A 26,544-nucleotide genomic window follows, 5' to 3' on the forward strand; every position below is an offset into this window, starting at 1 on the left:
TAAAAACGTTGATTGTCATGCAAATTGTAATTTCCGCGTGTGCCGTGGCTGAGCGAAGCCGCCTCTTCGCCCTTTCACCCAATACGCATGCGCCAAACATTCGGTCATTGGCGCTGTAGCTAACAGCGGAGCTACAACATGGAGAGAAAAGGTAAACGTTTGCCACACGTTGTCGGAGAAACGTTGGTCGCCATGTCATTCCTGCTCTACCCCGTGTACGGGGAACTTTGTTAGACGTAGAGCCGCGTCAATGTTTTAATCGAATGCGTTTGTTTCGTATGGTTAGCCGCCGCGAGCTAGTGTTAGCCGTGTGAGGATTAGCTAGGCACAGAAAAGCTTCTCGCGCTTTCTGTGACATCTATGACGCCTTTTCCCAATTTATTATTTTACAGCAACACGGCTTTTATCTAGTTATTATTTGCACACGTATCTGTTGCAAATATTTGTCTGATCGGTATCCGGGTGGTTTGCTTTAAAGCTGTATTGCTCTACACTATGACAAAATGATGAGCGCTGTGAGATAGTTGATGGATATTCTGGAGATATAAACAGAAAACAAATATATGAAGTACAGTACAGTTAACCTTGGTCTAAAATTAACCAATAGTACACGCCCCCACGCCATAAATCTCCATAAATGTACACCAAACTAGGGTCTCAATTCATTCGATCAAATTGCAAACTCATCTTCCAACATCACCTTTTTAAAATAAGTGTTTACAATCAGGTGTCAACGATAACCCACCAATTGTCTTTGCATAAGTTACTGTTTACGCATGTCTGATTTTTACTTTATGTCCAGCACTTTTTATGCAACTGTTCTTTTAAATCAATTAAATCAAATTTGCCACAAATGGAAATCACTATGCAAAGTCTGATTGGAAAGGCCATTTAGATCTTTGTACAACGATTCAAGAAAGATTAACATTTTGATGTACTTGGCATTGATTAAGGGACCTCATTAGCATACATTGACCGCCAATACGTTTTAAAGTGGTGGATTGTAGTATTTTAGGAAGGAGACTAATGATGCTAAGCTGTTCAAATTTTGCAACGTGAAGCTGTGATGTCATATGGAAAAGAATATCAGCACTGGTTGCCATGGTAACAGGGCCTTTGTCACAGAGATATGTGATTTCACTCTATTTTGCAGGAGCTACTGGGTAGATTTAGCTAAAACTTGCACATATACTTATAAAGCTATTGTGTGCAACTACACTTTTGCACACAAATTGAAAGATGCACCTTCAAAATGACTGCATTCTTCAAAAGATTAGTAAAAGGCTCCTTTGCTAAACAATGTGAGTAGTCATAAATTTATACTCAGGCAAAATCATCCACCACAATACTTGTTGAAGGTTGGTAGTCATACGTAGCTTACCTAACTTTTCTCTCCTTCATGGTGACTTCAAGTAGAGAAGAGTATTACTGGTCTCTTCATTAGGGACAGCTAGGAGGGAGTAGAAGCGCGTGTTATTTTCCATATTAAAAAGGTTTTGTGCTTTGGTTGTTAGTTTTATAATCACAGGGTGGCAAAAGGAGACTCAATGAAGTAACATAATATTTGTAAAGAACAAAATTTGATTCCTACCAAACCTTGTAATAGTTAACCTTCTGGAGCATTTTTTTTGAAGTTGGAAGTTCAGACGTACAGTAACAGCGCTTCGCTGTTTTGCTCAATGCAAGTAGAACACGTTTTGCTTTTGTGTGTGTCTCAACAGTAGATTTGTGAATCAGCTAAAGCGTGATAAAGCAAACAATCTTGTCTCTTATGTCCACAGTTTTGGCTCTTCAGGCGAGGAAAAAGAGGGTCAAAGCCAAGAAGACCTGCAAAAAGTGAGTTTTTATCCCTCTTCAGTGTGTTGGTACTTCTCCCCTTTAATTGCTACTGCCTTGGTTATTGTTTCTCATCTTACAGTCCACATATTTTCATTGGCATTGTATTTGACATTCAATGTGTTCTTATAACTGCAGAAGAACCTTTTCCGCTTCAAAAATAAAAATAAATAAATTCGTGATGAACGAATTAGTTACCCAATTGCCCGGCATCATTTACACTACATCGCAATGAAAAATCCTGAACGAAAGAAATACGTGCTTCAGTGAGAATTAACCATGTCCAGCAGGATGATAAGAATGCAATGCTCATCAGGATATTAATTGTCCCCCACCCCTATTGAATTCTTTGTTAGAATTTCAAATGACTATTAGATAGCAAACATTTTTATCTTCCTCTACCATACTAATGCAGTTGTCGTCCCCTTCTTCCCTCAAACTAATCATGCTGCCGATGGCATCCTCTAGAGTTGTTATGTAACAGCCCCAGGGGGTAGGCTATACTGTATAAAGCGTGAAAATAAAGAAGCCCGCATCAAGCCACAGAAGCGAGGCGTTCTTCTGAAAATTGCACGGCATGATATGATGGACAAAAGTGGCACATACAACTAAAACACTTAACATCAGTAACTTTGGATGGGATCTTTCTCCATACATGGCTCATGTGGGAAATAGAAGCGCAAGCCCCAAATCACGCAATAGTGAAGAGATGTTTGCTTCCTAGTTGTTTCTGTTCCTCAAAAAGATGTGACTGAATTTGACATTTTCGATAGATTTCAGATTGACCTGCACAGTTTGTTTCAGACACATTTAAAAGTCCAAGTATAGTGAACTTTGGCGCTCAAAGGGCCTTGTTTAATTTTTCAAATATTTACACATTTCTTTTTGTTATTTACATTAAATCAATTAAATGAGTTTCCAAGTGCAGAAACAGCAATTAACTGAAGAATTTATCTTTAAATTAAGGTCATGGATGTATGCTGTATGTAAGAAAGAATGCGTACTTACTGACCAAAAATAATTTAGGTACGAGGCCCTCAAACGTTAAAGGACACTGTGTGTTAGTGTCATCTGGTGGTGAACTCTTAGAATGCAATGAGCTTTATTCAAAGCGTGTGAATTCTGCAGCACGAGCACAGAAATGGAAACGGTGTGAGAGTAGAGCGCATTTGTGTTACTTGAATTTGGTCCGCTTGATATTTTTTCTGACAAATGCTTCCAATCAAAAGACTATTGTCATTATCAAAAGCCCCAAAATGATCGGACACGTTTACAGTAGGAAAGAAAATTCTGGACTTCTATTTCAATGTTTTTACGAGTCACTTGCCACTGGTTTGGATGCAATGCCATTATGCCATCCTGCTGCCACGTCGTGTACTGCAATTAGAGTTGAGAAGAATGCCCAACTTAGTTTGAGAGTTGTAGGCAGCTGGAGATTAGGCTCCTCCGGAAATTCCATGGAGGAAAAATGCCAAGACAGCAGCTAACTATATAGATCCAACTCATTTTTCACAGTGTAGCAACAACACTGAATGCTTCTGCTTCAACCCGCAGCTATTGATCGTTGAAGGCAATCCATAGGCCGGCTGTGATGGCACGTTAGTTACAGTGTGGAATAATCCCAAATGGAGGACATTCTCTGTCTTTTATGTGATCCTTCCCACTGGCTGGAAGACATCACAGCAACAGTCCATATTATTAGCTTTCATAAAGGCAAAATTACGGATTGTCAACAGGCAGCAGGCAAATCCCAGAAGTCGTCAGCAGGCCCAACACGAAGCTTCGCCTCAGGAACCTGAAGAACCCGAGGAGATTCTGGGCTCTGACGATGAAGAGCAGGAGGATCCCAACGACTATTGCAAAGGTGAGTCTTCTTGAAATCCTTACCTGTCAAATGAACGACAAAGTGGTATACGACAAAGTGGTCATCTCATCTATGGCTCTGTCGACCTGATCTATGTTTGTAATGCTGTTTTCTTTTGTAGGCGGCTACCATCATGTAAAAGTAGGTGACCTTTACAATGGAAAGTATCATGTCATTCGGAAACTGGGCTGGGGACACTTCTCCACCGTGTGGCTCGCCTGGGACATCCAGTAGGCAACTTTGCTCTGGATTTTCACTGCAGTCTCTTTGCTAGCATGCCTTCTAGTGGCAGTTGACACATACTGGACCTTAAAGCGGTGTGTTTTTCTCTTTGTTTCGTAGGATGAAGAGATTTGTTGCAATGAAAGTAGTCAAAAGTGCAGAACACTACACTGAAACTGCCGTGGATGAGATCAAACTTCTCAAGTCTGTAAGTCAATGCTGCCATGGGGACAATTACAAATGGGCACCATAGCGCTTGGCTCCCGTTCAGTCGAAATTTCATCATCACATTCAAAGTATTTTTACGCCAGTCTGGTGCTGATTGTAATTCTTTGCGCTCAGGTGAGAAACTCAGACCCTGATGATCCTAAACGGGAGATGGTGGTCCAGATGTTGGACGACTTTAAGATTTCCGGCGTCAATGGAACTCGTATCCTTTATGGCTGTTTGTCACCTACCTGACTCATTCTGGTCATCTGACTCATATTTCAGCAGTTAATATGATGCTTCCGCATTATTTGGAGAAATAGGATCCAGTTAAATGAAGAAAAGACCATAATGGTCCTTGAAACTAATTACATATTGCCAAACCAACCCACAAAAACGTCTGCTCAAATGGCTTTTGGACAGTTGGCAAGTTCCCATCAGCGCAATGTTTCTAAATGGAAAAGAGCGCTTTACCAAATGTGAAAAATTGGCACAGCCGTCATGTGCTGAGCTTCCTGAGATGCGTCTGGCACAGTCTGTGCAGGGTACAATGAAGTCTGAAGACTCTGCAGGCGTTCTGTTCAGGAGGGGGACGACTTTGTCGTTGTTGTGATCTTAACATTGTCTATTCAGATGTCTGCATGGTATTTGAGGTTTTGGGGCATCACTTATTGAAGTGGATCATCAAATCCAATTACCAGGGTTTGCCTCTACCCTGTGTAAAGAGCATCATTAGACAGGTGAGCACAATCAACACACACACACACACACAGGTTTATTTTTAGTCTCATATTGTTTCAATTTTCATCTTGCATTGGTAGATTTGCTTCATCTTATGCATGCAATATATCAAGGAGCTCGGCACAGGACCAGGTGGGATTGCTTATCACATCCCAAATTTGCCCTCAGGTTCTTCAGGGCCTCGACTATTTGCACACAAAATGTCAGATCATCCACACGGACATCAAGCCGGAGAATATCCTGATGAGCGTCGACGAGCCGTACGTCCGCAAGCTGGCGGCAGAAGCTACGGAATGGCAGCGGACGGGAGCGCCGCCTCCCTCGGGCTCAGCAAGTACACAATGCGCTTCTGACGTCCACGCAGACGTGCTGACAACCCTGTTGTACTAATGACATTCTTTGTTTTGCAGTTAGCACCGCACCTGCTCCAAAACAGGTACACGCTTTTTTCTGGCCGTATTCATTTTCGCAGTCTCTCGCAACGTAAAATCATGAATTCTGCCTATAAATGAAGCACATGACTTCTTTCATCCTGCAGATACCACACTTCCATTTTTGCAACCACCTCAGCACAATATGGAAAATGCTTGTGTCAGTTCTGAGCTTCTCTGTGTGTCCCTCTTCAACAGACTGTAAAAATGTCCAAAAACAAGAAGAAGAAGTTAAAAAAGAAACAAAAGCGACAGGCGGCGTTGCTGGAAAAGTGCATCATGGACCTGGAGGAGATGGAGAAGATCACGGAGACTCGAGAGGAAGACGACGAGGTGGACGAGGAGCCCGAATCTCCAAAGGGCCGGGCCTGTGCTCCTCTGAAGCACATGCCTCTGCAAGATGTGGGGAACCAAGACGCAGAAGGTTGGAAGTCTTAATTTCCCATGAAATCATCTCTCACAGTGCACTGTTTTGGTTTGGTGTCAATATCTTACAGTGACAAATGGTGTCAAAAGCGTTTTTCTTCATCGGATGGTTTCAGAGAGCGGCGTGAATGCAGACGGGTTGGCCGAGATGAACTGTAATGGACATGCCGAGTCGGAGCAGAGACTACCCCGGTGGAGGGAGGAAGACCAACATAATGGAAACGTTGCAGAGAAGAAACACCACACCATCTCAAACGGCTTGGACCTCAAGGAGGAGCTACGCACTGACATTGAAGGGGCACACTGCAGCGGGGTGTCTGCCAGGCAGGTGTGTGCCGGGCTGGGGGAGGAACCGGGGGAGAACATTTGTCAAGAGCGGGAACACGATGGAAGTGAGGGAAATCTGCAAAATGGTCAGTTTGACACACGCTGGCACCCGCTTTCTGATGTTCATTCAGCCTTCTGAGTGCTTTCTTATCTCTGCTCCAATGTAGGCAAGCAAACGGCGGGATCCCTGCTCGTCAACCCCCTTGAGCCAATCAACGCAGACAAGATCAAGGTCAAGATTGCAGACCTGGGAAATGCCTGCTGGGTGGTGAGTGGCCTTATCGTGACCGGAGGGATTTCCTGATGACCCATCAGGACTTGCAGACACAAACACACCCAGCGTCATTCAGTTACCAGAATAGAACACCTTTAGCTTCCTTCATAGACGTGTACAGCCTCAGCTTCTCATGAGACCAAAAACGTATCAACTTTTTTTTTTCCTTTAGAGATAAGACAAGACATTGAACACACAATGTGGAAGACTGTTATATTGAATTTTGTCTGTTCTTCTGCTTCAGCACAAGCACTTTACAGAAGACATCCAGACTCGGCAGTACCGCTCCTTAGAGGTACTCATTGGCGCAGGTTACAGCACACCGGCGGATATCTGGAGTGCAGCCTGCATGGTAAGAGGGACTGCATCCAATCGTAGATATCAAACAAATGCAACCTGGCCAGGCCTTTTTCACCAGTGCGACTACGGGGGGGGTGAAATGCTAGTTCTTCCTTATCACTTGATGAATTCTTTTTGATGATGATATTGTTGTCGCCTCAGGCATTTGAACTCGCCACAGGAGACTACTTGTTTGAACCACACTCTGGTGAAGATTATTCCAGAGATGAAGGTATGACCCTCTCCATTTCCTATTATTCATGAAATCTTATTCCGTAGCTGTACAGAGTTCTGCGTCTGCCCACGTGGACTTAACTTGACATGTTATTTTGTGCTTAAGGAGCACACATGCTAATTCAACAAGAAGTGAATGATTGGCAGGCAGCTGACAAAATTGGAGTTTTTAGTAACTACGACTACATGGGACCTGTTAAATTAGCCCCAATGTCACTGTTACACTTGAATAGAGGATCTTCATGCTACTACTTGATTAAAAGTCAGCTAAGAGCACATGAAGACATAATGAGAAAGAATTGTGATGGAGTGTCACCATTCCTGTGAGTACCTCCCTGCTTCCATCTTCCTCCCCCAACACTGGAAACAGGGCCATCAACAGCTTCATTGCCTTGTCTTCAATGCTGCCTGTGTCCCTGCTTGTCCCCCCTCCTCCCCTTCTGCCTCATTATTTTTATTTAGTTGACCTTATGCTTTTCGTTGATTTTGCTCCAGCATGTCAGGATGCTATCACTCTAAAGTGTTTCTTTGCATGCTGTGCTGCTGTTTTTCCCACTTGAGACTTCCTTCACTTGCAAATTGATTTTCAAACATTAGTTTTTCTTCCCTTCGCACATGCTAATACATTTCATTTCCTGTGTGTGTGTGCATGCGTGCTTGTGTCATGTCGGCATATAGTCAGGGCTTTAATAAAGTGTTCATTGCAGTGAAGGCCCTATGCATGATGGTGCATACAATCATTGCCACAGCGTCTGAACCGATCAAACTACGTTGTCACTGGCCACTTGTTTTTCCGCTCCTCCTGCTTGCTGCATTAGTAGGAAGCGGGATTTATTAGTAGGAAGCAGTTTTTCCCACATCAGCTGCCATTTCTTCCACAAGTTGGTTTGTAAGTGTCAGAGGACTCGCGTGAACAAAAGAAAAATGGCAGTTTCTGTAACATTGTACCATCTCGTCAGAGTCCGCAAGTTATAAATGGATTTTTACTATGCCATGCCCAATTGAAAAAGTGAACGAATTATGACTCATTTGAGCATAGCACTCGTCTATGTATCTATGTCTCAACGAAAATGTGGCCTCAGTCATCCATTTGACTCTTTAATCACATTTTGGACATATGTAAGTACCATGACTCGGTTTGAAAAGTGAGTGTGCCTATTAGGCCCTGCCATTCTTTGAATATTCTTCTCTTACCACTGTAAGAGCCACTCGGTACAGTTTGCTCGCTCCCTGAGCCACATTTAGTGTGGAGTAATGTTGCGTGTTTATTGCAGTGTTGACCAGCCTCTATTGAACCAAAGTTCTTGTGTCAGTGGTGTAGAGAGAGGGACAAAGGTACATTATTTGTCGTGAATAAATAATAACTTCAAGACTGATTAAGCGACACCGGATCATTCCCACGGCACACGTGGTGAAAATATATTGGCTAATTGTGCAAACACTTTGTCTGCCATTCTGATGTTACGGTCCATGAGCGGCTTACCATGTCGGGCTGTCATTGTCATCCGTTGGCACTCCATGTGACTGTTTCGCCATCTCCTCTCTTTCTCACCCTTTTTGTCATTGATCCGCTTCTGACGGGCTTTGTCTCCAGACCACCTTGCTCTCATGATCGAGTTGCTCGGTAGAGCTCCTCGCCACTATGCGCTGAGCGGGAAATACTCACAGGAATACTTCACAAAGAAAGGTATGCTACTTGTGTGTTACTGACACTTTCTTGTCTGTGGTCTTTGTCTTTCTCCCCCATGCAACTGTGTGTGCGGTGTAGATCATATAGCGCTGATCATTGAGCTGCTGGGGAGTGTCCCACGTAAACTCACATTGAATGGAAAATATTCCAAGGATTTTTTCACCAAGAAAGGTAAAACAAAAAAGTGATTTGTTTTACAAGATCCTTTAGCGGTCAAAGTAGTGGTGCGATGGCAACTCATTGATGATTGAAGTTATTGAACTTTATTTTCACAATAGAGTAATCGTTTAGTGACCTTGTTTAATTGAAAAATGTCCAAATCCTCAGACTTTAAGCCAACATTAAGTATTATTTTAGTTGAGGGAACAATGTTTGACATTTCGGGCTATTTTCAGATATATACATTATTATGGACCCAAATCCATAACTGAATCTTAATTCACGTTTGTTTGTACATATTTTCCGAATAGTCCGAATATGGAATGATTTCTGCATAAATCGATAGTAAGTGAGGTGTTTTCCTCCCGCAGGGGACTTAAAACACATCACCAAGCTGAAGCCGTGGGGCCTGCTGGAGGTGCTGGTTGACAAGTACGAGTGGCCCAGGCAAGAGGCCGAGTGCTTCGCCGACTTCCTGCTCCCCATGCTGGAGCTGGTCCCCGACAAGAGAGCCACGGCGGCCGAGTGCCTGCGGCACCCTTGGCTGGCCCTCTAGTGGACTTCCATCTCCTTCCACTCTCTCCGGAGAATGCAACAGATCACTTTCCACTTTGGGCATATCATTGAAATATTTATTTCCCTTGGTTGGCGTATGTGTCGGTTCTTCTCTCAGCACGATAGGGATGTTCCTCAGTCGACTTGGACTGCCGTACCCAATTCGTAGGGACCTGTTCTTGTTCCGCTAGTGTTTCCTTATTTGTTCTACTCCTGCAGCAAAAGCAAACATAGGATATGTAGCCATGTCCCCACAACTTCATTAGTGCTGTCTTTTTACCGGGTCTTTTATCTTCTGTTCAACATGTATAATGTACATTTTTGTATTTGTAAAGAAGGCTTAGGAAATTGCACACGGGGCTGGCATGTACACTGACTACGGTAACGTTCTTGCAGCATTATTCCAGGCAGACTTACGTGGGTGCTTGTCTGTTGATGCACAAACATAATCCTCATCAAAATGTTAATGCTGTGTCATAGCTTAAGAATAATGATAATAATAGATGCAATAATTTGCGAATCCCTTTCAACCTCTATTCATCGGAGAACAGTGCAAATACATGCGAATAGGCTCGACTCAAATTGGGCTTGTGCTGCTTTCACCTGAATGTGTACTCGGAAAGGATTTGCAAATATATTTTTCCACACAACAAAGGTTTATTTGGTGTTTTTATTTAGCTACAGTGCAACCTAGGGTAGAATTCTATTATCTTTTTTTTTTAATTTTTTTTTTAAAGGACGCTGGTGTTCTTTTAGAAAGGTATTTCTCAAACTATATTGAGTCAAGGCACATATTTTATAATTAATGTCAAATTCACACACCACTAAACAATTCTCTTTCTCACTAAATGTCACTGCCATAGATTGTTGAGCAAGGATGCATGATTTCTAGTAAAATTCAGAAAGTTGCTCAGTTTATTGGCAGTCAGTTGTGCTACAGTGACACAATTTAGAAATTAGTGTGCACCGGGAAGCCACAAAACAAAAAAACAAGACCCATGGAAAAGGAGGAAAAATAAAAAAGTGAAAATAGTTGTAAATATCTGTACCAAAGAATTTGCCTCTCTATAAATATATAGTATTAGTTACTATGTACAGTTTCTAACAAATCTTATATCTTGGCTAAAGTGATTTAGCTGGGTAGCTGTGTTTTAATAAATGGACCGAAAATGTTTGTGCTTGGTTGTATTGTGTGGCCAACAAGTACATTTGTGTGTGTGTGTGTGGACTCAAACTTAAAAACTCAACCTAGAATAAAAATGTTGCATACTGCATTAGTTTCCTTGTTCTATTGAAGGAACCTCTGTCTTGCACAGTGACGTCTTAGATCTTCAAACTGCAGGCTCTTCAGGGGTTTTCTGTGAAGTGAAATGGAAATGATGATTAGAATTAGGAACTTGTTTGACAAACCTTTAATTCAAAATTACTGAACATTAATGCGATACATAGTTAAAACCTGATTTGCAAGAGAAAAACAGAACAGATACAGAATCAGCGCAAAAAAATCATCAAAGGTTACTTGCATCTCTTATCTAAAAACAATAGTAAAAAAAAATGTTGACCAGCGAAATGATGACTTATAAGTAGCCCAAATAAAAAATTGTAAAGAAATACATTTGAAAAGAATAGTATAATTTGTGTTAACAGCACAATTGTTTGTATACTTCAGTGCTTCTCAAATAGTGGGGCGCGCCCCCCTTGGGGGGCGCGGTGCTATTCCTGGGGGGGCGCGTGTGACCCTGGGGAACAGGCTTTTTTTTTGGCAGTACTAGAATAAAGTGTAATTGCGCGTTTACTACAGCAGGGGGCAGTGGCGCTCTCATTGTTACTTCTGTCACGTTTGCGACAGTGCAACATTTTGCGACTTACAAGACAAGTTAGGATAGTCACGGTGGGGAGGGGGGGCGCGAATAGTTTTCTTCTTGCTAGGGGGGGGCGTAACAGAAAATAATTGAGAAGCACTGGGTTAAATAAAGGTTAACCTAAAAAAAAAAAAAAAAAGTGAACCCTGAACTTTGAACCCGCGGTGACCCCGCGGTGACCCCGTGGTGACCCCGTGGTGACCCCTGGGTGACCTTTGAACCCTGAACTTTCAACTCTAGTTAAAAATCGAAAATGTGCACATGACCCCGTGAACTTTGAACCGACCTTTGACCCCTGGGTGAACTTTGAACCGTAAACTTTGACCTTTGACCCCTAGCTAATTACGTTTTTTTTTTTTTTTTTAAACCGGCATAGCAGAACGATCCATGGTCTTCAGATGCCGCGCTGTCGCCATCTCCTGGTCAGTTAGTGAAATGCTTTTGCTGATGTTTTTTCTTCTCTCAATTAAAACAAATCAATTAGCCAGTTGGTTTTCTTTATTTAATATCTATTATCAGACAAAACCAAATTGTGAATCAGTCACCTAGGCTATAGCAGAACAAACAATCCATGGTCTTCAGATGCCACGCTGTCGCCATCTCCTGGTCAGCTAGTGAAATGCTTTTGCTGTTTTTTTTTCCTCTCAATTAAAACAAATCAATCAGCCAGTTGGTTTTCTTTATTTAATCTCTGATATCAGACAAAACCAAATTGTGAATCAGTCACCTAGGCCAGTGCTTCTCAAATAGTGGGGCGCGCCCCCCTTGGGGGGCGCGGTGCTATTCCTGGGGAGGCGCGTGTGACCCTGGGGAACAGGCTTTTTTTTGGCAGTACTAGAATAAAGTGTAATTGCGCGTTTACTACAGCAGGGGGCAGTGGCGCTCTCATTGTTACTTCTGTCACGTTTGCGACAGTGCAACATTTTACGACTTACAAGACAAGTTAGGATAGTCACGGTGGGGAGGGGGGGCGCGAATAGTTTTCTTCTTGCTAGGGGGGGGCGTAACAGAAAATAGTTGAGAAGCACTGGTATACTTAGACAGCTTGGGGATGAAATTTGTGCTTTAACTTTTAATTGTAACATCAACACAACATCTTGCGTTCCCCCCTGGTAAGGCCTTACCTGCACCCTCCGCCTCAAAGTCTTCCGGGAGCAGTTTGTCCTGCCGGTTGCCCAATGTGAAGGAGAGAAAGGCCAGCAGGAGAGCGTCCAGGATGCTAATGATGGCCAAGATGTAGGCCCAGCGCACCGTGCAGTTCCCCAGGCTGTACTTATCCGTCCGCTGGCCGCACATCCTCTTGACCTCGGGGGCATCCCAGCCGTCGGGATAGATCATGCAGCCCATCACCATCAAAACGGCTGCGAAGACCATTCTTAACTTTCAGGTCATAAAGTAAACAGACTATACCGTTTCTTGAATTTCCACGTGAATGTAAATTTCATACAACTAACTAGTTAAATCCCCCCCGCCCCTTCACTTAATTTACGGCTCCCTGTGTTGGCATTCTGGTCTTGTTACAGGTGCTGTTGACCTGATCAGGTGGCTGACATGTAACTGAAGCCCCAGCAGAGGTGTCAGAGTATTTGCACTGACACCGGATGCACAAAGCACGCTTGCAACAAGAGCCCGGCATGTCCAACACAACCAGCCTCCGTTTCAGTACCAAAGACCTGAAGAATGCACATTGCCCTTTGATTGGTGGGCGATCGGCAAATTGGACATCTCTGCATTAAGCATACAGTCCAAATCCAAATGAAATAAGACACAATAAAGCTTTTTTTTTTTTTTTAAGCTTAACTTTGCGTCTTACCAGAGGCCAGCTGCATCCAGGCGCAAATCTTGTAGACGCTGCCAGCGTTGCAAAAGAAGAAGAGGCTGAAGCACACCGTGGTGGCCACCACCAGCAGCATGGACGTGGCCACAAAGAACATGGCGGTGCGGAAGGCCGGTGATGGGATGGAGCCGAAGTCTAGGAGGCTGCCCTTGCAGATGAGCTCCGAGGTGAGCGCGTTGCCGATGCAGTAGTGAAAAAGCCCAAAGTAGCCCGCCTGCGGCGTGTTGACGCTATCGCCGATCCAGAAAGGCTGGATGAATACCACCACCGTGATGATGACGAAGCACATGGTGAACACGGCCCACAGGACGCCGATGGCCCGTGAGTTCCTCACATAGTTGGTGTGGTAAATGCGCGCTGCCTCCTGGGCCGGAAGTAGGTCCATTGTCGGGACCAATGGTAAGGATGGGTTGGGATTGCGGGTGGTTGCTCAAACGCTCGGCAGGCAGGCAGTCAAGTTAGTCGCGCCCCTGCAGCATCCGCGGCTGCCTTGTCTGGACTGCACTCGTTCGTGGTGGACTCAACTTTCAGCACCATGGAGAGAGGCGTGACTTCGCCTGCAGTAGAGCGTGCGTGGACAGTGTTGGTGGTTTTGTAGTGTGTAGGTGTGGAGATGCGAGGCCTAAAGATTGATAGTGAGACTTTCCATACTTTTAACCTAATAATAATATTTCATTACTATTATTTATTAATAATTAGTCTCTAAAAGAGATCAGTTTTTATTTGAAAGCTTGTTTTAAAACTAACCCTGTCAGCCATAGATGTCTATGAAACGTCTGTTAAAACCAAAAATAGACGTCTAAAATAGGTTGATTTTTAAACCAAAAATAGACGTCTAAAATAGGTTGATTTTTAAACCAAAAATAGACGTCTAAAAAAGGTTGATTTTTAAACCAAAAATAGACGTCTAAAATAGGTTGATTTTTAAACCAAAAATAGTCCAGTTTGGGGGTCACTGCCCCAAGTGCCCCAATGACCACGGGCACCACCGAGGCCTTCACTTTCCAGGCCTTCTCAAGCTCTTCTTTGAGGCCCTGGTATTTCTCTAGCTTCTCAAGTTCTTTTTTCCTTATGTTGCCATCGCTGGGAAACGACAATCCAGAAACGACAATTGATATATATATATATATATATCAACCAGTTGAAAATCACTTCTCCGGCTATAGCTAGCTCTGAAAAAGTGGGTGAAATAGACATTGAGAACAATGTTTTCTAGTATTGTGCATGTGAACTCTTCTATTCAAGTTGAGTCTAATTCAATGTTATTACCGTAATTTTCGGACTATAAGTCGCACCGGAGTATAAGTCGCACCAGCCATAAAATGTCCAAAAAAGTGAAAAAAACCATATATATGTATATAAGTCGCTCCTGAGTATAAGTCGCCCCCCCACCCAAACTATGAAAAAAAACGCGATTTATAGTCCGAAAATTACGGTAGCTGTAATTTTTTTGTGGTGGGGGATCCTGGTCACTTGTTATTGTTCTGGGACAAAGTGGGTGGTCAGAGGAGTTTTTAGCTCTTTGTAAAGCTAAAACTACTCATTTATGACTCCCACTGCAGTCTCCGGGTTCCCACGTGGACGTCTTGATTTGTTCACAGCACATTTCATTAGGGGCAGCAACAACACTGAGGGAGAGACTCTCCTGCAAAAAAGTAATGCTCATCATCTCCCAGGGGGGCTTTACAGTCCTATAAATAAAACATGCAACAATGCAATGAATATCTCATTATATGGTGCTTAGAATGTGTTTCAGAACACAAATCTCCCTACGAAATATTGATCTATTTGGGAGTAGAGGGTTCATTTCTAATTTGATATTTTGGTAACAATAACATCTGAATTTGGCCAGGTATGTTTTAACCTTCAACTTGCTTTTCCAGAGGGGGGGCGCTACTGCCCCTTGAAGGATTTTTACCTGGCATTGTGCAAACGCCTGCTCTCGGAATTCAATGCCTTTCAATGCTTGCTTTGTCAAGAACAGATCCTTCTTCCTGGAAACTTTCCATGTACGCCGTAAATTTAACTGTGCATTGGAGCAGTGTGGTGGCCATAAAGTTAGTCAAACTGGCACTTTATACTTGAGAAATCAAAGTCAATAATATAGAAGCGAGGACAACACAGAGATTGAGTGAGATTAGTAGTATGGATAAATTGTCCCTCCTGTCGTTAGATGTAATGATGACAGAGCAAAGTGATCGACATTTGTTTTTAATGTGAGGTTAAGGCAATCCATTACAAAGCATTTCACGAACCACAGCATGACAACAATCATGTCCAACACCTGGTTTGGAAATTAATCAGCATGCAAGTCAGAGACCTGGAGAGGGACGGCAACCAGCCGAGATAAAAAACAAAACAAAACATTCTGTGAGGTGTAGAGAAGCTGCACAATACTGTGCAGCAGTGGTTCAGTTGACTCCCTCTAGTGGTACCCAAATGAATCACTAAATAAAATGTTCAAATGTTACATTAGGTTAAACTTTTGTTCCCCCGTTTTATCTCCAGCACAATTGATGAGTACTGTTCAGTTGATTTGAACTTTAAAGTTAGTATTTAATTTTTTAGAACTGCGCATTTTCAAATATTTTACGTACGACCATTATTATTTAAGTGTGATACATCTAATTAAAATCACTAAATACCGCTTTGCTTTGTTCTGTTTTGAAGCACAGTAACAGTGTTCAAAATGTGCATAGTAAGAGTTTGTCAGAACCACTGCCGTACGATATGCGCGTCAAAGGTGAGCAGAGCAGATGCCACACGCTCCATCCGGCTACTTGTTATCTCCAAAAGAACAAATCAAGCAATATGGCCGACGCGCTCATCAGCTCAAACGAAGGCCGACACACACGCATGCACAAGGTCTAAAATTGCCAACTTTGACTGTTTTTTTGACATTTGACCTTCCAGATGTGGGCCTTATGTACAGAATGACAGAAGAATAGTCCCCATGAAGGACTGACATCTTCAGACTTACAATGAAAATAATATTCCTTCAGCATCTAATGCTTTGTAGTTGCATAAGTGTCACTTGTTACAGCTCTATCAGGCAATAAATATGTATATATAAAAAAGAAACAACAGTTGCATGTCTGAGCGTACTAAATAAAACAGATGCAGTGAACGGAGCGGCAGAAAATGTTTTGTTGCAAGAAAATCATTTGGAATGACCCGGATTTTGCCACACTTGTAATGTGATTTTCATCTAAGTCACACACTATCTCTTAAACTATAACTCACTATAATTAGGCGTCCGTATTTTTAATGTACGCAATGTAAACCTTCACATTGCAGAGTGGGGAAAAGAAATGTGAACCCTCAGGGCTCTCTCATGGCCTGATGAACATCAAGGCTTTTAGAGATGCTTTTGAAACCCTTTCCATCTTAATGCAACTTGACAGTTCTTAATGGTATTTTGTGCGAGGCACGGTTCACATTGGGCGAGGCCTCCCGAGAATAGAAAACTAAAAACTGCTGTGTGTCTTTTCCATGCTAGTGCGGCTTTGACCAACACCTCCAATCTCATCACGTTGACTGAATCCCAAGTTGGTTGATCCCTGACTCCGATTAGCTCTTGTAAAAGTAATTCGCCTCAGGGTTCTTATACTTTTCCCCACTCTGCACTAGGAACGGGAATCAAAAACCTGTTTCTTTATAGCTGCCATTCGTTCGATTCCTTGGAATCATTTGTTTGCTAGCGTGAGGATTCCGCTTAGCGATTCTTCTTAGCGTCTCAGACAGTAACACAACTACTTTTTCATTCTCTTACCCAATGAGAATCGATTAAGAATCACATTGATGAATGAATCAGAATCACAAAATTCCCAATTGTCACCTGTACACACAGTTGATTGTTTATCCTCTGTGTAGAATGACCATGCCATACTAATAAGCAAAGAGTCGAGGGCTGTCTGTCATATATCAATTTGTCTTAATTGCATTATTTCATCCAATTATGCAATGAGAATCGTTTAATTGATAATTGAATCAGACTGAATCCATTTTCATCAGTTCCCATCCCTTTGCTGCTCGTAGTTTGTGTGTTATTAGTCTAAAAAGACTATTGTTGAGACTCAGGCCTATGCTTTATCACCAATTGATACAGTAATATAAGCCATTCACCCGTTTTAAAAGCACACTTTCTTTCAAATTGTCCCATTTGACACACAACATAACAGGAGGGTAGAACTGTACGCATTCTTATTCATATTTTGTTTAATCAGGTTGACCTGCTTGAATAGCTTTTGGTCGAGGTATGCTGGTATTTATAATAGCGCGTAGTCTCATTTCACACCTGGATTCGTACATATGACGAATTACATCATATCCAATGAATAGAAGTGAAAGGTTCCCAAGGCTGTAAGAGTATGGACGTATTACAATAAAATTGTCTCCGAAACAAAACAAAGTGGACAAAATGACACATTTCTGTTATTGTGCAACTAAAACCAACAAGTGGTAACAGCCACAGTTGAGTTGTAAACAGGTCTTGACTTGGAGTATTGTACAAGGCTCAGCTAAACTGTTCATATTATTTATTGTATAAGTCATGAGCAGGAAGTATAAAAAGTCTCCAAATGTGTGTGAGACGCCTTCAACAGTTTGATCCTCAGCCACAGTTTGTAGCACGATAACACCTGGCTGAATGAATTTGGATATGTTTTCATATTTGTAGGCACGTTTGGATCAAGTGACTGAGAGAGATTGAATAGAATCATGTAGTTAAAGCAAATTAGTGAAATACAGCGGTACCTCGCACTCCTCACTTGCACTCTTTGGACTTCTTTGGTGTTCAATAAAGTTTACAAGATGACTCCACTGGTTTGCTAGATTGGTCAAATGCTCTTAAGGAGGATCAATTTGTTGGGTCGTGATTGGCTGGTTGGCTCGCTGATTAAGTCAGTAAATCACTCGTTTGTTTGTTTAGGCAAATGATTGATCAGTGGATTGATCAATTGGTTGGTTAGCTGGTTAGTCGATTATTTAATTCACTGGTTAATTGATTAGCCAGTTGATTGGTTGGTTAGTTATTGGATCAATTGGGTTTTGGTTTGGTAGGTGGTTTAATGGATTAATAGGTTGAACAATTATTGGTATTTTTTATAATCATTAGTTAATCGGTTAATTTATAATTATTGGTTAATCAACCAATTTGTTGGTGGTTTGGGGTTGCCCTAGTATGCTGTGTAAGAGTTACTTGTTTGCTCCTAATATCGAGGTTACTGGACTCCTCAGTGCATTGAGGTTGCACCCACAAATTTAGGGTCTTGCTCTGACTGAGGTACCACTGACCTGTTAACCATTTGGGAAATAACATACAATGGGCTGTAGCATTTTCGTTATACTGCTCAATGTGATGATTAAGAACCATAATGGGTCAGAGAGAATTTCCTTGTAGACACTCGATCACTTCAGAAACTATGCAATGGGAAATTGGGTTATAGCGCGAGATCCGTTTTCATCGTGGGACTGGCGTCACTCTGCCAATGTGAGTTTTCAAAAAAATGGACAGAATCCTTTTAAAGGTCTGTCCACGGCAGCACTGTGAATAGCCAACCGCTGCTACAGGCTTAGTGAAAGGTCAGTGAAGTAACATTAGCATTTTTTTTTTTATGAGCAAGAAAAAGATGCAAATGTGAACGGTCAAATCATCCTTTTGGCGAACTTGAATATTTAGCTTATTATTCACATTGTAACGTTTGTGCTTTTGCCTTGGGTAGTAATTAGTGCAATGTTTCGATAGAAATATTAGAAACAGGTGAAACAATATTAATATGGCAACACAGCAACTTGCACTCAAAAATGCTCCAAAACAATCCATACACTGCTGAATATATTTTCTTCATCACATGCTTGTTTCCCCCTAAAGATATATAATACAGTCCTTATCAAAATAGAAATTGCTATGGGGGGCGGGGGGGTTGGATCAATATTACAATGAGACAAGCCATAAAATATAGGATGGAAACCTACAGGACTTTTGACCCCCACAGTCTAAAAGCCCACTAAACCAGAATACATGACTTCTCTAGATCCATTAACTGCAAAAGGTATCACAAACATGATACGACAAGATGGCACATTCTAATAATATACTTACGCCCTCCCTCGTCCTGTTTTTTCATTGTCCACTTGGACAGCAAGCAATAAAAGCTCCGCCGTGAGCTCCTGAAAATCTCAAGCTGTTCCGGAAAGGAGTCTCATCTCTCCTAATTAGCAGGCCATTCCCCTTCCAAGGAAGCAGAGTGAGTGGCTTCACACGGCGTCGTTTTGGGATACAGCGGCGGTGGGGCGGTGTTGGGCTTGATGGCTTTGCTCTTCATGTAAGAGATGAGCTGGTCGGGGATCTCGGCCAGAACGTCTTTGGCCAGCCGGGCCATGCTCAGGACGTGGTTGCCTGCCCGGTCCATGTAGTCCCTGAAGGGGACAAACTGGTACGGTGGAGAAGAACAACAAATAAAAAAATGATTGCTCATCAATAAGCATAACAAGATTTTCAATACATGATCATTTTTCACCTGTACAATGTCCCTCTCAGCCAATTTTCCACGTGAGGAAATCCGGATGTCGTCTCCATCCAACTCCACCATAGCTGCAAAGACAAGAGCATCAGCATCAAATGTATGCTGATGAATATTTCTATACTATATCGTATTTCTTCTCCGGTTATTGAGACGTTGCGACATAATCTCATTTGACATTGTATGATGGTGAGGGTCACCGATTGGTGATTGCCTGACTCACCGTCAAACTCGGCTTGTCCGACCCCAACAATGATGATGGACATGGGTAGTTTGGCCGCCTGCGGTGAATGACAAGAGCAAGTCAGTTGCAGGGTAAAGCTCCTAATTTGTGGCCCAATGTGTGTCACAGTGGTTCTAAGAATTTTTACCACAAGACCCAGCACAGAGTGAAATTGACATAAAAATGGTGCAGACTGCTGTATTTCAATGAGGTAGCTCTGGTTGTTTTTACCAATATCAACTTTTGATGTGATACAATAAATTTTAGTTGGAGTAGAAAGCAACGTTGATTTTTTTCAGAGTATATAGTACACGACTGTGAGTAGTGTTATATGGCCTGTCTACACTATTTGGGATCACAGTGACTCAAACCCTTAAGAGTTGACAGATCCCCGAAGAAGGAACAGTTACAAACAATAATAGACACATAGAAAGGAGAGAAACATGAATGATAAATGAGCTCATAAAGGTTTCATGGATTTGTTTCAGAGCCCATTACAACGCAGTTAGTCGGAAGTGTCCAAGGGCCTGAAAAATACGTTATTGAAAAAACACATTGAGTGATAGGGGCCCTAAAGTGGGGGTTTTACAACCCGCATTAGCTGTGAATATTTCCATTATGTGGCTTTCAAAACATAAAATAAGAGGCTCGTTTAAGTTCAAACAAATCTAGAATTATAGTCAAAGAGAGCCAATTCTCCCTTAAAGGGGACGTCAACTCAAAAATGTTCTTTACAATTATTTGTTGTATCTGCCCCCATTAGTCTAAACATGACATTCTGACTAATACTGCCTTTGTGGAATATTAGTCGAGCAGCAAAATTCCTCCCTTTATACCCAATCACAGCTCGCCGGTTTTCTGAAGCCGAGTTGTGATTGGTTGTGAACCGAGACCTGGCAACTGCAATGTCATTTTCAGTCGACAGCAAGGGGCAAAATGGCCGCCCTTTGAGATGACTAAAAACAGGTGGATTTTGCCCGTTTAATTCATATTCCACAAATGCGATTTTAATAAGAACACTGCGTTCCGACAAGTTGGGCTGCACACAACATATTACAAAAAGAAATTGAGATTGATTTCCCCTTTAAGGACAGGGCTTGGTAGACATTTATACTCAAGGGCCACATTTGCTTTAAAAAAAAAAGTGCTTATTTGTTGATGAGGTAAAGAAAAAGGTGTAATTAAAATAATGACTTATTTACAATTATTTTAAATATTTGGAATGGATTTTTTTAATTACTTACCTTCATGGCTGACATTTTCTCTGAACCAAATTACAGCTGTCCGTTTTTAACAAAACAATTTGTTATTTAATTGAACTATTTTCACTCATTAAAAGCATCCAGATGTTCAATCTTGGTGACATAATGCCGCCCACCTCTCGCAGTGAGGACAAGGCGGAGCGTTATGATACTTCTCAGACAGTTTCCAGAGAGTTTATGGATTTGTTCTCAAGCTATTTTCAACACTTTAAATGGGTTCACAATGCGTAAAAATAACAGAATACGTGAGGACAGACCAATATTATTGATTTGTGAAACACACTCAATTGACCATAATTGAACATACTGTACAGAGTTTCAGCCGATTCAAGAAGGAGCAATATGTCTGCTAATTTGGAACATAATTAGGATATGTAAACTATTTTTAAAAAAACAATCCATTTGTTTTTCTATATGCACTCCATGAATCCTCCCGATGTATAATTTAGTGCAAGATTATGGCAATTTAGCGTTAACTAAAAAAGGTTTGGTGGCGTAAATGATTCATTGTAATACTCCTCTTCATTTTTTCTATTTGTGTCCCAGTGCACACGCTCTTCATGAATTCTGTCTGACCTGTTGTATCCTGCAAGTGAGTGATGTATGCTTGTTGTAGAAAGACATTTACATTCTGATAAAAGTGGGTCAGTCTTCCTTCCCAAGCGGCCTGAGGCGGGCGGGAGAGGGTGTGTGTGTGGGGGGGGGGGATGCCTGTTAACAATGGGTGGTTAAAGTCCAAGGTATTATCCTCCATCTCCTCCATCCTTATTTATCCATAACCTCCTGCATTCACATTCGTAGCGCTTGGCCCTGGACACAAATGTCGTCTATAGGGCATTTACATAAATAGATAGGCTCCTTAGAAAGCATATGAAATATTCAGTCTATGGTCTTTCTTATGCGTTTCAGCAATGTGCACGGTATGCTGGCACATCAAGCCGGGAAAATTGTGCTTGAGGGCCACAATGGATTTTCAGAACACTTAACTGGGTCAACTAAAGAAAAAAAACGTTTTTCGGTTGAAGATATGTGGTTTTGGTTGCTTAATTAAAAGGCTTGACCCATGATATGCTGCACATGTTTCAGTAATGATACAAGCATAATAAATGATGTTGAGACTAAAAAAGTTGTTCTCGTCACACAGAAAACGTGTTGCGAAAATGCAAAAACCAATGAAGAAATTGGGATCGAAATCTGCGTTACAGTTTTTCTCTCACGGCCATGACATTTTGACAGTATGATTTGTAATCCAGTCCATTTGGGTTCAAATTCATATCTGCATGCAAACAGGCCCTTAGGGTCAGAAAGTGATGTTATACTTGGAAAAACATCAAAGATAGTGTGAAACCCTGCAGGCCGCCTTTGTAGAGATGTGAACATATTAGTCAGAGCCGAATCAATATTTCAGGGCTCATTTAGCATCAGATATGTCACAGCTACGTAAACACAATGAGGAAGCAGCTAGGAAAGTTGAGTTCCAGGTGAAGCAGCATGCCGTTCGGAGACGTTGAGCAGAGCAGCAGACAAGATCTTAAAAGGAAGGTGTGGCTGTTCCAATGTTTTGATTAACAGTCGCAAATTCCCTTTAAACCCAGTCTGCTGGGGGTCTATGGGAGGCCATGCTCCGTGATGCAAAAACGCAGAGGATATTGATTTGGCCGTTTGTATACTATGTGCAAAAGGTCACTTTTACATAATCGGCATTGTTTTGGTGTCTGGCGCAAAGTGCAGTTTTAACCGTGTGGCGTTTTCTTTCTTTTGGTATTTTTGTAGAAATGGCCCTTTATGCGCTTGTTGGAGTGAACACAGTTGACCTGATTCCAGGCCAATCAAAGCTGCCTCTCCTATTGGCTTTAAATTCAGCGCAGGACCGTGAAGTGGCAAAATGGCCAAACAGTCTTCAATTTGCTACGACTTGACGGTGAAACCCTCACGGAGAGCCCACGGCCGCACTTACGTTGACGATGGCCTCCTTGGTTTGAGCCATGTCGGAAATCACGCCGTCCGTGATTATGAGCAGCACAAAATATTGCGAGCCATCCTGCACCGCCGCTGCGTACCTAAGGGAGAGAACCACCATCAGACCAGTGGAACACTGAAAACTTGCCATGCATGCATGAAGGAATGAATTATTCCAAGTAGGATTGGGAAGTTTTATTTTGAGTGTATGGCCATTGACATGTACTAGAAATGTCTGAGAAAAAAAATGAATAAAACATTCCTTGGCACCCATCAACCCATACCATACAAGCTTAATATAAGATGTAGTAAATAAATGAAACATTCTTTCCAGGCTCTTTTAATAAAGCCAGTGGAGACGACGCACAGTAAGTGTGGCCTACTTTCATGGCCTTGCGCTGGCTGCCTTATGAATAATTGACACAAGTGTTTATCCAAACGCTGCAGTATTACATTTTCATTTCCTGAAAACATTTGAAGATGGACAGCAGGACAAAACAAACAACGGCGAGATCGCAGGGTGGGTCGGAGCATTTCAGTATTACACACACTCAGCAACAAGTGCCATAACCATCAAGTGACATTGCTGGTTCTGGGTCAGCAAACTCTCATTGCTTTTTTTTTTTTTTCACCACAAGTACATCTTGCTGATGTCAAATGGTATCAGACTATCTCCAAAACCACCATTTTCCAGGAAGCAAAACAAAATATAATCTGTCAGGTGTCTCACTAGTCTCAGTGATTCAGTAATGTGCAATAATATTGTTATTTTTGGAGAGGATAAAGAATACAGACCTGCTTGCATTGAGATATTGACAATCTACATGTGTTGCTTTGTGTTGAAGTACCCATTGTTTAAAATGGTTATAACACCACAATGTCAATAACATCACATTAGCGCCAATACTTTTGATACATATCATTTCCCCTCCAAAAACAATAAACAAATGCAGTCATCACACATAGTATATTCATTTATTTTAAATGTTTTGCCACACATTTCCTAAATTGAAATATCCTTCATTTTGCACACTTGAATCCTTTACGTATTTATTATTCATTGTCTGTTCATAAATTATGACTGTAGTTCAGATGTAATTCTGCTCTCTGCCTTGCCTCATGAGAACCCTTTACATTACGTACAATCAAGCTTCTTTGTAGCATGATAACTATGTGATCTGTTGCCATGGAGACCGGAGAGCAGATGCTTTAAAAAAAACATTCTCCCGCCCCCCCCCCTTCCCGTGCATCATTACTTATGTCGCCCACGGAAGGCAATAATAGAAAGGATCTCATAATACTTTCACATTCGACACTTATCACTTATATATATATATATAGCTAAATTGCTTCTTTTTTTTTTTTTTTTTTTTAAATTAAACCACGTTATGACACTGCCTAATAGTGCCACGTTTTATCTCAATAAGGCATGCTTATTGCACAGTCAATCATCTTCCATCCCAATTTGTGGTATTGCCAGTAAATTCACTGGATAATAATTATCTCATTTGCAAAGCTTGTTAGAGGAGAATCAAACGCGTGGTGTGCTCCATTGCATTAAAAGCTCATTTATCGTTCAAGTGTGAGTGTTAACTTATCAATGAATGCGTCTTTGTGTCAGACTGTTGAAAATGATTCTGAAAGGAAATACTACAAATGAGCGATTGCTGTGCTGTTACCTTGCCACATGATTGATAACAGGAGAAAAGTTCGTGGGTCCGTACAGCTGCACCGTCTTAAGGCTTTGATGGTATGCATCGAGAATCCCCTCCATGCCGTTGCAGTAGGGGTTTTCTATGTTGCCATTCTTGAAAAACAGAAATAGGAAATTAGCAGAATAGAGTCAAAGGTGAGCAGAAACCATTAAAAATGGCAGCAGCAACAGCAAAGAAGGTTTGGAGCTGGTTGAGAAAGATTCTTGAACTATTTGGTTGGAGTTTAATATGACTTCACGGTGAACGAGTAGCTAGCCGAGCACTTGTGCCTTGCAATCAAGAGCTAAAATATTTTAATCTTGGCTGCGGCGCTTCTGTACTACACTTTGCTTCACTACTGTGCGCATCTGCAAATTTGGTTACAAAAAGCAGATTAGATTTTAGACTTGCAAACGGTAGGTCTAATTCAAGGCGCAGGCGGTCAAATGTGATTTGGGTATATTTGATCAAGGCGAAAACATCCCACAATGGTGCACAAAGGCGCAAATGTCCCAGTATGCCCAATTATTTTAGCGTAAACTCTAGCAAAATATCAAAAGAACAAAAACTCCACCCATGTGCAAAGTTGCACTGGAACAAAAATAGGGCCCCAGTTGTTTATTCGTCTATACGTCTCCTGACGCTGACATGTCGGAGAAAACATGCAAACTTTACACATGAAGCCTGGAGGTCAGATTCAAACCCCAAACCTCACCTCCCTGACCCTAATCACATTTGACGTTATTTTTTTTCTGTTTCATACGTAAAAATGTAACAAGCATACATAATTACGAATAAAATGTCTCTTTCGATTCAGCAGTGAAAGTTGATTTTCAAAAGGCACTTGCGGGAAGTGGCAATGCAAGAGGCTGCAACGATACGCTGCCATGAATCTTGATTTGAATGAAAACACGGAGCGGCGGCGACGTCGACAGCCTCTCATTAGCGTCTACAATCAGCAGCCGGCTGAGGGACGAGACAAATTGATTTCGTAAACCGCTCACCTTGGCAGAAACTCATTTACACTAGAAAAGATACACAATACATTTATTTGGGATTGTGCTCACTTGTGCATGTATGCTGATGAGGGTTTGAGAAGATAGAAAAGGTAAAACACTCATTAGGCTTCATTTCAGCCTGCAACGAAGAATAAACACTTTTTCCAGTTCTTCTTGAAAAGTTCCTGGTGGAATATTTTCTCTGCCATGCTTGTAGTGTTTGTGCGTGATAGTGTTACTGGTTCCATATTGATTTTGCTTGATTGTCTTTAGCTTGAAAGGACACTCAATTGGCTTTTTAGGAACATTAAACCTCAACTTGGGATCTTGTGTTGTCCATGTGGTCTGTTTCTAATGTTTGACAAGAAGGAGTACTGAATCACGATGGAGACTGCTAAGTTAGGTGATCACACTAGCTAGCATGACAGCTGCCAACTGTTTGGTATTTTTGTCCAAATACTTTTGTCCAGCATTTTGGATGTCATGGTAGTTGGAGATGGAAGGCCAGTTGTCAACTTTTTTTTTTATATTTGGATTGTTGTTTTTGGATGAAGTTTCACAATGTTCTTTCAAAAAGAAATATATATTTTATGTTAAAAAAAAAATCCTTCCACCAGGAACTTATCTTCATGCGATCTGGGAGTGTTCATTAGTTCCCCCAGGAAGCTGTGAATTCACCGCTATTTTCAAAGCCCACCACAGAAATCAAAGCAGTTTGTGGGATAAATAGGGCGATGCAGAATATTGCATTTACATGTTGTCTTCATCGTGGCAGCAATTTTTAATGTGAACAGAACGCGTTAGTGATGTGACACGCACAAAGCACCACGTCGAGTAACATGCACAAAAAACGTCAATGTCTTGAACTCAATTGAAACTT

The 26,544-nt window shown here is 41.7% G+C and overlaps 3 protein-coding genes across 6 annotated transcripts in view; 1 reads left to right on the top strand and 2 right to left on the bottom strand.

Moving 5' to 3' along the window:
• The first annotated feature begins 58 nt into the window (after positions 1-58).
• On the top strand, positions 59-10,577 carry srpk1a (SRSF protein kinase 1a). 4 transcript variants are annotated; one of them, XM_061301937.1, is made up of 16 exons: positions 59-151; positions 1,782-1,836; positions 3,573-3,700; positions 3,822-3,930; positions 4,043-4,130; positions 4,265-4,352; positions 4,763-4,869; positions 5,039-5,204; positions 5,281-5,306; positions 5,500-5,725; positions 5,799-6,140; positions 6,222-6,322; positions 6,573-6,680; positions 6,830-6,899; positions 8,496-8,588; positions 9,122-10,577. In XM_061301937.1, the coding sequence occupies exons 1-16, from the start codon at positions 139-141 to the stop codon at positions 9,304-9,306; spliced, it is 1,905 nt and encodes a 634-aa protein (XP_061157921.1). In that variant the 5' UTR covers positions 59-138; the 3' UTR covers positions 9,307-10,577. The 4 variants fall into 4 exon arrangements, with proteins under 4 accessions (XP_061157921.1, XP_061157913.1, XP_061157930.1 ...); XM_061301929.1 differs by lacking the exon at positions 8,496-8,588 and adding an exon at positions 8,670-8,762; XM_061301946.1 differs by lacking the exon at positions 8,496-8,588 and adding an exon at positions 8,670-8,762 and having other exon boundaries at positions 5,844-6,140.
• A 1,655-nt stretch (positions 10,578-12,232) lies between these two features.
• lhfpl5b (LHFPL tetraspan subfamily member 5b) lies at positions 12,233-13,389 on the bottom strand. Its single transcript, XM_061272194.1, has 2 exons — positions 12,981-13,389; positions 12,233-12,528 (listed from the first exon to the last, which is right to left on the bottom strand). The coding sequence occupies exons 1-2, from the start codon at positions 13,387-13,389 to the stop codon at positions 12,233-12,235; spliced, it is 705 nt and encodes a 234-aa protein (XP_061128178.1).
• A 5,827-nt stretch (positions 13,390-19,216) lies between these two features.
• Positions 19,217-26,544, bottom strand: part of cpne5a (copine Va) — a 46,452-nt gene continuing 39,124 nt past the window's right edge. The window contains exons 17-21 of the mRNA XM_061272195.1: positions 24,652-24,779; positions 22,971-23,073; positions 19,752-19,809; positions 19,526-19,599; positions 19,217-19,438 (exon numbers count right to left, since the gene is read on the bottom strand). Coding sequence (XP_061128179.1) covers positions 19,217-19,438; positions 19,526-19,599; positions 19,752-19,809; positions 22,971-23,073; positions 24,652-24,779 — 585 coding nt within the window. The remainder of the gene's footprint in view (positions 19,439-19,525; positions 19,600-19,751; positions 19,810-22,970; positions 23,074-24,651; positions 24,780-26,544) is intronic.

This window comes from Syngnathus typhle, linkage group LG2 (assembly GCF_033458585.1).
Source record: "Syngnathus typhle isolate RoL2023-S1 ecotype Sweden linkage group LG2, RoL_Styp_1.0, whole genome shotgun sequence".
NCBI lineage: Eukaryota > Metazoa > Chordata > Actinopteri > Syngnathiformes > Syngnathidae > Syngnathus > Syngnathus typhle.

Coding starts and splice junctions, on each gene's coding strand:
- srpk1a (XM_061301937.1), top strand. Junction 3,701..3,821: donor TCCCAACGACTATTGCAAAG/GTGAGTCTTCTT, acceptor TTTCTTTTGTAG/GCGGCTACCATCATGTAAAA. Junction 5,726..5,798: donor GGGGAACCAAGACGCAGAAG/GTTGGAAGTCTT, acceptor AATATCTTACAG/TGACAAATGGTGTCAAAAGC.
- lhfpl5b (XM_061272194.1), bottom strand. CDS start 13,389: ATGGACCTACTTCCGGCCCAGGAGGCAGCGCGCATTTACCACACCAAC. Junction 12,529..12,980: donor CTGGATGCAGCTGGCCTCTG/GTAAGACGCAAA, acceptor TGGTCTTCGCAG/CCGTTTTGATGGTGATGGGC.